This window comes from Castor canadensis, chromosome 11 (genome assembly GCF_047511655.1).
Source record: "Castor canadensis chromosome 11, mCasCan1.hap1v2, whole genome shotgun sequence".
In the NCBI taxonomy this organism is placed as follows: domain Eukaryota; kingdom Metazoa; phylum Chordata; class Mammalia; order Rodentia; family Castoridae; genus Castor; species Castor canadensis.
In genome coordinates this window covers 105,582,986-105,595,253 of record NC_133396.1, presented here as the reverse complement: position 1 = coordinate 105,595,253, position 12,268 = coordinate 105,582,986, and the positions used below count along the sequence as shown (strand labels likewise).

Here is a 12,268-nt window from a genome sequence, read left to right as displayed (position 1 = left end):
AACCCTACTCCAGCCTCAGGGCCTGTACCTCATACTCTTTTTCTTCAGTCCAATTGATCTCCTCAAAGTCACCCATCCGGCTAGCTGCTGGGCGCAGGTGATCAAAGAAGATGGAGAACTCATCCTGTAGGTGGTCATGACCCTTAAGGAGCTGCCACATCTGTGTCTTGAGCTGAGAGTTACAGAGGCAAAGATAAGTCTCTCTGGGTCACCTTTCAAACTAGTTCCATACACTCCCACATTCTGCTTCCAAGTCAACTGGAAGACACATGGAACCTCTATTTTTTTTTTTTTTTTCAGTACGGTGGTCTGAACTCAGGAACTCCCACTTGCTAGGCAGGTACTCTACCACTTGAGCCATGCCCCCAGCCCTTTTTACTTTAGTTATTTTTTGAATAGGATTTTGAGTTTTTGCCCAGACCAGCCTCCTATTTATACTTCCTATGTATCTGGGCTGGGATGACAAGCACAAGCCACCATGCTAGTTTATGGGTTGAGATGGGGTCTCCCTAACTTTCTGCCTGATCCTCGAAGTATGATCAAACCATGATCCTCCCAATCTTCGCCTCCTGAGTAGCTAGATTATAGCTAAGAATTCTCAAACTTCTTGTTTTCTGGGGTATTAGTAATAGATTTGATTCCCAATAATAGTAGCACTCTCCACTCCTGCCCAACTGGTCCCCAGTTAGAGCACAGCCTAAGTAGAACAAGGAGAACAGCCCCTCCCAGGTCTTGTCACTTCCTTCTTTAGTCATCCCTCCCAAGGCACTAATGGTACTCTGGTGCCTGTGAGGGTCAGTCAGGTGCTGGATTCAGGTGGCTATACCTTCCCTATCCCTCTGCTTCATGCTTTAGATAAGCCTAGAAAGTTCTTGCCCTCTCTCTCCATCTTCTCCAGAGTCCATGGTACTCCAGAGTCAAAAGGATATGGAATAGGCTAGAGGCAGAGAGAAGGACCTGAGGCACAAATGACAATAAAAAGGAAACAGGACATGAAAGAATACCTCAGTGATTTCCTGAGGGAGGCAGTCTGCACAGCCTTGGAGGACCTTGATAATCTTTTGGTGGTGTGAGGGGTTCTCTGCAAAGCAAATCTCTAGCTGCCGAAGGAATTTGCGACTCTTCTCAAAAGCCTGCTGCTCCTCAAACTGCCAGAGTGGAAGGAAGGCAAAAGAGTTGTCACTACACTGCTAGAGCAGTACTTGAGGGCTCAGAGGAGGCTAAGGGTGTAGGTATAACAGGATTCTATGTAAAACCCTAGCTTCTATCCACCTTAGGCCCTTGGGAACTACCAACCCAAGAAATTAAGATGTGAAAGAAAGATTCAAGAGATGTATATATATCAAGTTATTTATAGTTATTTATTATTTTATGAATTAAGAAAACAACACTCGTGGTACATCACAGTATACAAAGAATTTTTGTATATACATTCATCTGATTTTTTTTTAATTTTTTTTTGGTGGTACTGGGTTTTGAACTCAGTTCCTCACTCTTGCTAGGCAAGCACTCTACTACTTACACCACTCCACCAGCTCATCTGATTCTCTTAATAATGCCAGAAGAGAAGAAGGGCTTTATATGCATAATCATCCTATTGCCATTTAACTGGAATAAGACTATCAGAATAATCTCATTATTCCCTTTATTTCTGTTTTTATCACTTATGACAAGAAGTCCTGGACTACTGGAATATTTCAACTCTCATTCAACATTTCAAACATCACCTTACACAGTGGCCTTCCCAGACCACTGGGTATCAAACATCAAACACCACACATCATTCATTCCCTTACCCATTTCACTTACAACCCTCTAGTCCCCTTTCCTGCTTTAGTTTTCTATGATGCAGTATCACTATGAAGCATTATTTGTCATGTATTTTAATGTTTACTTTTATAATCTAGATTTTACATATTTGTATATATTTATAAATATATTGTATATATTTCTATTTTATGACTTATCACCTGACTTTCCCTATAGAATGTAAGCTTCATAAAAGCAGGGATTTGGGGTTTGTTTGGTTTTTTTGGCAGCACTGGGGTTGATTCAGGGCTTTGTGTGCTTGGTAGGGAGGCACTCTAACATTTGAGCCAAACCTCCAGGTCACCCATACTCACACCCTGCTTTTTTTATGGTGAAAATGATAGGCAAACTTATTAGGAAAAGAGTATACTTTCAGTAATCTAAAAGAGAGTCATTACTAGAATGAGAATGACAGATTTTGGTCTTCGGGCTTGTACTCATGGCCTCATGCTTACTAGGCAGGCACTCTACCACTTGAGCCACTCCACCAGCCCTTTTTTGTGTTGACTACTTTCAAGACAGGGTCTCTCGAACTATTTGCCTAGGCTATCTTTGAACTGTGATCCTCCTGATCTCTGGCATCTTGAATAACTAGTATTACAGGCATGAGCCACCAGCACTCAACTGATTTTGATCTTTTTTAACTGCTATATTCCTAGAACCTAAAACTTTACTTAACACTCAACAAATGCCTATTTTTAAAAAATGCCTGTTTTATACCAGAGAGAGCACATGACTCACGTAAGGTCTCCACTGGCAACTAAAGGTAAAAACTCCTCATTCATCATGTAAAGAAAAGGAGAGAAATGGGGTTGGGAGAAGCATCTCCTGAGAGATAAAGTTCTTATCAGTTTGGGAAATGGGGAGGGGGTATGATGACAACTGGAAGCAATCAGGAGACTGCAACAGTCTTACTTGCTTCTATTCAACCCCAGTCTTGCTCTAACCCAGGAATCCTGTGTGCTATTGTTGCCCATCTACTTACTAATCCACAGGCAAGAGCTTGCTCAGGTAACAGGAAAGCAGCAAAGTCCTTCAACAGCTGAGGCCAGTCCTGGAGGAGAATTTGCAAGCTTTTGTAGAGATCCACAGCAGTCTGCCTCTGGGTGCTTGATTCAAATTCATAGATGACCTGAAGAAAGTCTTCATACTTGCCAGGGTTGTGTTGTAAGGCTTCTCGTACCTATAGGGGAAGATTTTCTATCAGCAGTACCCTTTCTTTGGGTCCCAACAAGAAGCAAAGGCACAAAGGAGAAGGAGGGATCATGGTTAGAGAGCTCCAAGAATTATCCTTTAGAGGGGCTCCCTTGTCAGATCTTCAGACCTGACTGGTAACGGAAGGCACAGAGCAACAAGCAAGATAGAGCTCGTTTTCTGATAGGGGCAACTGGAAAACCTTCATTTTCCAGAGACCCCTGTCATGCTCACAAAACCAGGTTTTATTTTTTTCTTTAGATCACCTGAGATCTAAGCTCTCCTTCCTGATTTCAGTCCCATAATGAAACAGGATGTTTTACATTGCATTTCAGCATTATGTCATTTGAGGGTACCTAATACATAAATTTATAATGCTAGTAAAATATAAGGAGACAAGAAAATGCCATGCCTATCCCTGCTAGTACTTCACTTTGCTGGGAGGATAAAGGAACCAGCGAGTTACCAGGACAGGAAGTAGTTACCCAGTACACCACCAGACACAGGCCAGTTCGTATCGGAAGACCAAGGTACTTCCCTGAGATCTGCTCTCTGCCCTGTATACCAAAGGTCATCTCAGTAAGGTCTTTTATCAGCCCAGTCAATAAAATCACAACCTCTCATTGATAACAGAGGTATCATCCTTTCCCCAGAGTCTGGGCAAATGAGGGATGATGCTAGGGTGCAATCAACCCATGCATGACTGAACTCTGTCTTATAGCTCTCTCACAGAACTGTTTTGGCAATTTCCAGCAAGCAAAGGCAGAGACAGAGAAAGCCTGAAAAAATAATTTTTTCTTCTTTTTTGCAGTGCTAGGGATGGAACATAGGGCCTTGCACATGCTAGACAAGTGTTCCACCACTGGGCTATATCCCCAGCCCCAGACTTCATTTTTAAATTATCTCCCTCGAAGGAGAAGCAGCCACATCCACAGGGACTGGTAGTAACAGAAGCAGCATTTGCCTACCCTGGTCAGATAAGCCTGGGCAAAGGCCAAATCCTTCTGCTCCCTGAGTGGATCCCGCTCGAGAATGTCCTCATCATATAGCAACAGCAGCTTGGAGGTGTCCTTGCTGGCCCGAGCCCGACTTCCCCGCTTGTTTCGAGCTCGATGTTTGCTCCGGCCCTTTCCAGCAGCTTTCATGCTCCCTCCTTGGAGTACATGTGAAAAAGATTGTTTCTCAGTCCTTGCAACCATGCCAGTCACCACATGCGCTACCCCATCCAATCCTTGTCAATGTCATGGAACAATCAGAAGAACGGTGGCTGGGAAAGTGACAGGAGAGGCTAGTCTGCTCCGTCAAGTCAGCACTATGCATAACTGCATTAACTGGCTTGACAAGGAGATTAAAAAAAACTAACAATTGCATTCTGAGAAAGGAAGTCTAAACAGTGATAAGGCCTTATCTTGAGCTGGGATCTCATGGGACTATGCCTTGTTCTGGTTTTTTCTTTGAGACAAGGTCTTGCTATGTAGCCCAGCAGGGCTTGAACCTCCGATCCTCCTGCCTCAGCCTCCTCAGTGCTAGGATTACAGGCCCAGTTATATTTTGAACAAGCAGTCTTTTCTGAAATAAACATAGCTCTTAGCCTCATGCAAGTACATGGGGCAAGCAGCAGTATAAAAACTTCAAAGAATGCAGTACAAATGTAGGAGCTGAGAAGAATCAAATGAAAACTTTCTGAGTCTCTCTTTTCTACAAAGGCGTCATGTCAAACATCTGTTTGAGAGAAGGCAGCCCGCAGGGGAGACCCAGAGAATTTCCTCAGGAATCATCCAGCTGGTATGTAAGCTATACTCTGTTCACTGTCCTCTGGACAAAGCGGCTAAGGGAGTCCTACCCTCAGCACAGGCTCGTCACACTCACCAGGTGGAGTTCTGCTAGTCTCCACTTCTGGAGCAGTCTTGGGTGAGGCCAAGGTGGAAGGGGGCTTCTCCACAGCATCTCCAACTGCTTCATCAGTCATTTCATCCTCTTTCTGTAGGCCTTCCATTCCTTCCACTTCCTCTTCCTCCTCTTCTTCTGGCTCAGAGTTCTCCTCCTGAGAGTTCTCCTCCTCAGACTCCCCCTCCTGACTCATGCGCCTTTCAGATGCCAGCCAAGTCAGTTTCTCCATTGTTTCCTGAAAACCCCCCAGAGTGCTTATAAGGGCTTCTAGTTGCTCACAAAATGCTGAAAAACATCTATATCCAGGCTGGCGAAGTGGCTCAAGTGGTAGAGTGCCTACCTAGCAAGCATGAGACCCTGAGTTCAAACCCCAATGCCACCAAAAAAAAAAAAAAAAAAAAAAAAAAAAAATTGTGGAGAATGTCCTCCAAATATAACTTAGGACTGACTGGAAGTGTGGCTCAAGTGGCAGAGTACCTGCTTTGCAAGTATGAAGCCCTGAGTTCAAATCCCAGTCTCACCAAAATAAAAAAGTAAGCAAACAAATAAAAAACAGCTATATCCAGAGGTAAACAAATGGGAACCCACCTAAGGTAAAACATTGGGGACCCACCACTCTCTGAGTTACAGAACACTAGAAATAGGTGTGATTGGGCCATGACAGGAGAAGGGAAGAAGAATGTGTCTTTTTTTTCTTTCCTGATGTGACTGGGGTTTGAACTCAGGGCTATGGGCTTGCAAACCAGGCACTCTAATGCTTGAAAGACTTTTGCTCTGGTTATTCTGGAGATGGGGGGGGGGGGGTCTTGAAAACTATTTGCACAGGCTGGGCTTGAACTGTGATCCTCCTGATCTCAGCCTTCCAAGTAGCTAGGATTACAGTTGTGAGCCATCAAACCCTGGAAAAAATGTGCCTTTTGAAAGGTACTCATATACCCTGAAGATAATTTTCTTTTGTTAGGACCCATACTGAGGAACTTTTTCTTCCTTCCTTCTTTCCTTCTTCTTCCTTCCTCCTCCTCTCCCACTCCTCCCTTCTTTCTCTTTCCCACAGTGCTAAGGACTGAACCCAGGGCCTCAGGCATGCTAGGCAAGTGCTCTACCAGTTTTAGCTATACCCCAGCCTTTATGAGCTATCTTTTAAGGAATTTAAGGTATACTCAGGTGATTCAATCTAATGTTAAACTGGGTTTTACTCAAATAAGTAAAATTTTACCTTTCCCACTCACCTCATCTCAAACCTATAATATATCAAAAAGTCAAATGGAAACAATTTTAGGACTATCTACAGCATAGCAAGCAAGAAGGTAGCATATCAACAAACTGAACATACTACTGAGTCCCCAAAATACTTGCAACTACTCCAGGGCTCTTACCTGGAGTTCAGGGACAGAGAGCACAGATTCCTCAGAAGCCGATGACATTTCATCTTCCTCATCTTGGGTAAGGTCATCAAAGTCCTCTTCTTCTTCTTCCTCTGGCCCGTCCTTCTCCCCTCCAGTTTCTGGCCCTGCTGGTGTCCCCACTGACTGACCATCAACACTGTATGAATCTTCAGGCTTCCCGGGGGGACTGCTAAGCACCATTTCTTGGTCCGTGGAGGATGAAGCATTCTTCAGTAATCCTTTGCTCACATCTCTGCCTGGGTTTCCCTCGTCAGGAGACTCTTGAGAAGCTGAAGGGGATTTAGCTGGCTGACTCCTCTCTTCCTCCTTCTGCAGGACCATCTGTTTCCTCGCCTCTCTAGCACTGTTCAGCTCCTCTTTTGGGGAGCCAGTGTCCAATTCCACAGAGTGTTCTTTTTTTATTTTATCACAAATGTCCTGCTCGGGGAACACTCTGGCAATGTCCTCCCCAGGATCCTCAGGTTCCATCTTGACAATTTCCTCTAATTCCCCAGGGGGAGAGTTTAGAGAATCCTGGAAACCTTGAGGCAGTGGCTCCAAAGTTTGCCTTCCCTCTTCTATCTTCACAACAGCCAAGCCACAGGCACTCTTCTCTGACAACCCTTCCTGGCTTTCAGTTTTCACAACAGTCCAGCCATAGGCATTCTTCTCAGACAATCCTTCCTGGCTTTCCCTCTCTGCTGGCGGAGACCCTGGGCTGTGCTCTTCTTTGGGGAAGACAGTACTACAGAGAGGAGTTAGTTCCTGGGGTTCTAATTTGGGTTCAAGGTTTAAAAAGGCATTTTTTCCCTCAGCCAAAGGACAAGCAATGTCCATGTTCACTTGGGCCTTATCTTCAACTGTGGATGGTACAGGAATATTCACAGAACTTCCAGAAACAATTAAGGGTGAGATGGAGGATGCTACAAGGGGCTGATTTAACGGGCAGGGGAAAGAAGTAGGGTTAACCAGAAGGGTGGTAATGGGAATGGTCTGGGGATTTGGGGCCACAGCTGCATTGACAGGCTGGATCATGTTACAGCCACTGCCAAGGCTCACAACCTTCACAGTGGTAGCAGGAACAGTGAAGATAACAGGTGTGGGGTGGATGAGGGGGGCAGGTTTCAGACAAGGAGAGGCCTTGGTGCCCTTTCTTCTTGAGGGTTTCCGTCTCACACATGGCTTTCGAAACTTAGAAGGGGCAAGTGAAGGAAGCATTACCTTGGGCACAGGGGCAGAGGAAAGCAGGGTCTGGGACTCAGCCCGAGGAAAGCTGGTCCTGGCCTCAGAGGGCATAGCAGGTACTGCTGTAGGAGACTCAAAACTATCTTCCCCACTGACTCCCAGGGGAGGGAAACCTGGAACTGTCTGCAAGACAGTGGCTGGCTGGATCAGGTGAGGAATCTGGACCACCATTTTATTTGGTGGGGCTTCAGATTGAGTTGGCCAGGCTGGTAATTTCCCAGGGTTAAAACTAGGCTGGACAGAGGGACTGGGTTGGATAAGGAGGGGCTTCAAAACTGATGACCGCTTCTGTCTCCAAGCCTTCCTGGAAAAACGCTTGGAAACTGGCTTCAATTTCAGTACTACACCCTTGGGCAACAGCAGTGGGTACCGAGTTTCATTCCCCAATTCTGGTCTGGCTTTTTCTTGGTCATGGTCTGTGTTGATCTCAGTGGTTCCACTGACATTTCCTACCGCTCTAGCATCATCAGCCATGTTCTTCAATTCATCCTGGATGGATGGCAGACTGGCCTATTGAGAACAAGAACACTGATCTAACACATGTCAGAATTTGGAGGAAAGAATAGTAGCCCTTGACATTTCTGCCAGAATTTTAGTGACCTTCTACCTCTAACAGACTTTGAGGAAGAGGGCCGTACCTTTAACCAGAATGGTAGCCGGTGTTCTTCTCTCTCTATGGGTGGCTTCCATTGATGTGGCTGGATCTCTTCACAGCACCTGACTAGAATTGGCAGCTGTTTGGTCTTCTTATAAAACTATGCATGAAAAAATAAAGCATAAGTTATATTCCTTTCAAAAACATCACAATCTGTCAGGTTGGTGGAAAGAGGTGGTGGTTGTTTCTCTCTCACTCTCTCTCTCTGTTTCTCTCTCACACACACACACACACACACACACACACACACTCACAAATAGAAAATGCTGAATGTTACTGCATTTCACATTAAACTAATCTCTAAAGAAGATTCACAATTATTCAATATCTTTTGATGATCACCATTCTCATTGGCAGGAAGGGGCAAATTTTGGCCACAGAAAAAGGAAAGAGATGATGAGAGTAACTTTTTCTAAGATCTGCTCTTACTTAAAAGCTGCAATGATAGTCCCTTAATCCTCATCTTCAATACCTGAAAGCTACTTTTAAGTAAGTATGGTATGAACAGCATTAGAAGGGAAGAGAAATTCCATTTTAAGAGTAATTGAGGGAACTGGGGATATGTCAAGAGTGGAAAGCTTGCCTCATGTGCATGTGGCCATGGAGTGAAGTAAAAGGAGAAGTGGACATGAACCACTGACAACAAGCGTTCACTTGTTCAAAATACTTTGTATGCTTTCTATGCGCCTGGCACCGCGCTACAAGCTAAGCGCACAGGTAAGAGTAGCAATCCCTGCTCCCAAGGAACTTAGAAACCAGAGAGGAAGCTGTCAAGTAGACCAATAATAACATTCTACATGAGGGAGAAAAAAACAAAAGAAGTACAAAGGTGTGCTTTAAAAATGAAACACAACTCTCAAACTTGGACAAAAAGATTTTTCTCTGGATGAGGTACACCAAAAAATGAACCTTAATGAAACAGAATTCTATATGAGACACAGTACACTTCATGTGCAAAACCAAGAATACGTTTAAGGAACCAAAAAGAGATTGGTTTGGCCAACACTAAAAGAATAAAGAATATGGTAAGAATTCAGGAGACGAAGTCACAGGTAGGCAGGCGAGGCCTTTTGTGCCACAGCAAGCAGTTTGACCTTTATTCTGGAGGTAGAGCTGGCTATGGCAGCAATGTGAAAGGCACAACAATGGGGTCAGAATTAGAGACACTAGTTAGAACGACTGTATTAACCGACTTATACAAAGGCCTAAGCTAATACAGTGGACAAAACAATACGAAACAGAGTAAGATCACTGAGGACTTGTGACTGACATCCTGTGGTGGTGATCACAGATAAGTCCCAGGTGAACAGGTTCAGAGAGCAACTACACAGAAATGTCATGAAAAGACAGAAGTCATATGAGGCCAGACACCAGTGACTCACACCTGTAATCCTAGCTACTCAGGAGGCAGAGATCAACAGGATTGTGGTTCAAAGCCAGCTGGGGTAAATGGTTTGAGATCCCATCCTGAAAAAACCCATCACATAATAGGGCTGGGAGAGTGCTTAAGGTGTAGCCCTGAGTTCAAACCCCAACACCACAAAAGAAAGAAGTCACACAAGGATTTGCTGCTGGTGATAGTGTCAGTGGCAACAACTGGAGAGTACAGAGAAAGGTAAGTCAGTTTGAAGAGTCAAGCAGCAACAAGTTGATATCTACCACCAGTTGGTGATGAAGACATAGCAAGTTTCAGGCCAGCCTGGAAGACAAAGCAAGACCCTATCTCAAAATATAGGAAGGAAAAAAAGGTGTTGACACTAAGTTTGCAGGAGACAAATCTGGACTAAAAATTCCTGAGGATTATCAAAAGACAGAGATTACACATTGTGCACCCACTGTGGAGCACTGACATTTAAGGGTACAGCAGAGGAAGAAGAATTCATGAAGGAACAGCCTGAGTCCTGGTATCACAGAAGATAACCTACTAATGGAAGAAGGAACACATGAACGATAGCATCAACTACAAAGTTAAACAGGATAAGGAAAGCATCAACTGGATGCTGCACATGGTGGTACATGTCTATAATCCTAGCGCTTTGGGAGGTGGAAGCAGTAGGATCTTGAATTTAAGGTCAGCTTGGGTCACATAGTGAGTTCAGGGCCAGTCTGGGATACCTAGAAAGACTATCTCAAAAAAGCCAAAAAGGCCAGGCATATTGGTGCACACCAGCTATTTGGGAAGGTGTGGCTCAAGTAGTAGAGCAAGTGTAAAACACAGTCCCACAAAACAAAAACAAAAAAAGACAAATAAGCCAGAAGTAGTGGGCATGCCTGTTAGGATTGAGGTACTAGGCTAGGCCCCCAGACAAAAATGCAAGACCCTAGCCAGGCACTTATGGCTCATGCCTATAATCCTAGCTACTCAGGAGGCAGAGATCAGGAGGATAGAGGTTCTAGGCCAGCCTGGGGAATTGGTTCACGAGACTCTATCTCGAAAATACCCAATACAAAAAAGGGGCTGGCAGAGTGTCTCAAATGTAGAGCACCTGCCTAGGAAGCATGAGACTCTGAGTTCAAATCCCAGTGTCATCCAAAAAAAAAAAAAGCAAGACCCTATCTAAAAAATAACTAAAGTAAAGCAAAAAAGGGATAGGGGTGAGGCTCAAGTGGTAGAATGCCTACCTAGTAAACATGAGGCCATGAGTTCAAATCCCAATACTGCCCCCTTCCTCAAAAAAGAAGAAAGTATCTATTGGATACACCGATGAGAAATAATTGAACATCTTTATGAAGGTAACACTTTCATAGGTTAAAGAGTTAAGGAGAAACTCACCATTAAAATAGGCATTTTAGAGACTGGGGGCATTAATCCTAGGACTAAAGTGGTAGAGCATGTACCTAGCAAGCGTGAGGCCTTGAGTTCAAACCCCAGTGTCACACACACACACACACACACACACAAAGACAGATTAAACATAGCCATCTTGTTTTGTTCCCTCTTAAAATTCCATGAAAACAACAGAAAGGATTTTTTTTTTCTTTTTGATGGTACTAGGGTTTGAACTCAGGGCCTCACAGGTAGGCACTCTTTTGAGCCATGCCCCAAGCTCCAGAAAGGAATTTTTTAAAGAAGGCCTACACAGAGAAAGAAAATGAGAAAAAAAACAAAGCAACAGTATTATTTTGTTGTTGTAAAAATAATAGTAAAGTTCATTAGGAAAGAAATTTAGTGTTAACAGGATAAAAGTAGAGAGAAATGGGGAGGGGGAAGGGAGAAACATTCCCTGTCCCCATGCAGGGACACCACAACAGGATTTTTGAAGATGAAAAGCAGATGGATAAGTGGTATTCAGAAAACTGAACACCAAGTGGAGAAAGTTAGGGAGAACTAAAATTTTATCAAAGATGGCAAAGGGGCCAGGGATGTAGCCTAGTAGTATGGTGCTTGACTAGCATGCAAAGCCCTGGCTTCAATCCCCAGCACAGAAAAAACAAAGACTGCCAAAAGGATAAGACACCAGTTACCTCTAGAAATGGAAGTAAAGCTGGAATTTGAAATGGGTAAGATAAGGAGGACTGATTGAAAAATCTGCTGAACAGGGAATTAGACCCCAAAGTCTAACTCCCTGTTAGACTCCCTGTTAGACTGCTTGGAATAGCCAGGTAAGAGTCACATCCCCTATCATGGCAGAAGTTTTGCTGGAAAGAATGATCTCAGGACTAAAACTATCAGGCATAGTTGAGGGCAGGGGTATTATTGCTGATGAAAAATTCCAGCCTTCTCCTACTTTCCCACATGCCTTCTGCCATTTGTTATGAAAGAGTATTTGAGCCGGGCACTGGTGGCTCATGCCTATAATCCTAGCTACTCAGGAGGCAGAGATCAAGGTTCAAGGCCAGCCCAAAAAAATATATATATATATTCGATGATGCACTGGGAGTGTAACTCAGTGGGAAAGTGCCTACCTAGCATGTGCAAGATCCTGCCTGGGATCAATACCCAGCACCAAAAAAAAATTTCAATGGACAAAACAAGAGCTACTGGATATGAAAAATATTATTGAAGGAAAGAAACAACTGAGAAGAGGGGTTAGAAGCTGATGGGAAAAAAGAAGAAAGTCAGAATAGTCTAAGCGAGCCAACATCTGAC

At 44.0% G+C, this 12,268-nt stretch overlaps 1 protein-coding gene across 5 annotated transcripts in view; it reads right to left on the bottom strand.

Moving 5' to 3' along the window:
- Window positions 1-12,268, bottom strand: part of LOC109688008 (GON-4-like protein) — a 77,769-nt gene that overhangs the window by 5,222 nt on the left and 60,279 nt on the right. For 4 of the 5 annotated variants that reach the window (XM_020166150.2, XM_020166149.2, XM_020166151.2 and 1 more), the window contains 7 exons: window positions 8,162-8,278; window positions 6,270-8,033; window positions 4,873-5,128; window positions 3,972-4,156; window positions 2,795-2,992; window positions 1,005-1,148; window positions 29-172 (listed from right to left, as the gene is read on the bottom strand). In XM_020166150.2, coding sequence (XP_020021739.2) covers window positions 29-172; window positions 1,005-1,148; window positions 2,795-2,992; window positions 3,972-4,156; window positions 4,873-5,128; window positions 6,270-8,033; window positions 8,162-8,278 — 2,808 coding nt within the window. The remainder of the gene's footprint in view (window positions 1-28; window positions 173-1,004; window positions 1,149-2,794; window positions 2,993-3,971; window positions 4,157-4,872; window positions 5,129-6,269; window positions 8,034-8,161; window positions 8,279-12,268) is intronic. The other variant, XM_074047905.1, reaches the window with a different exon arrangement.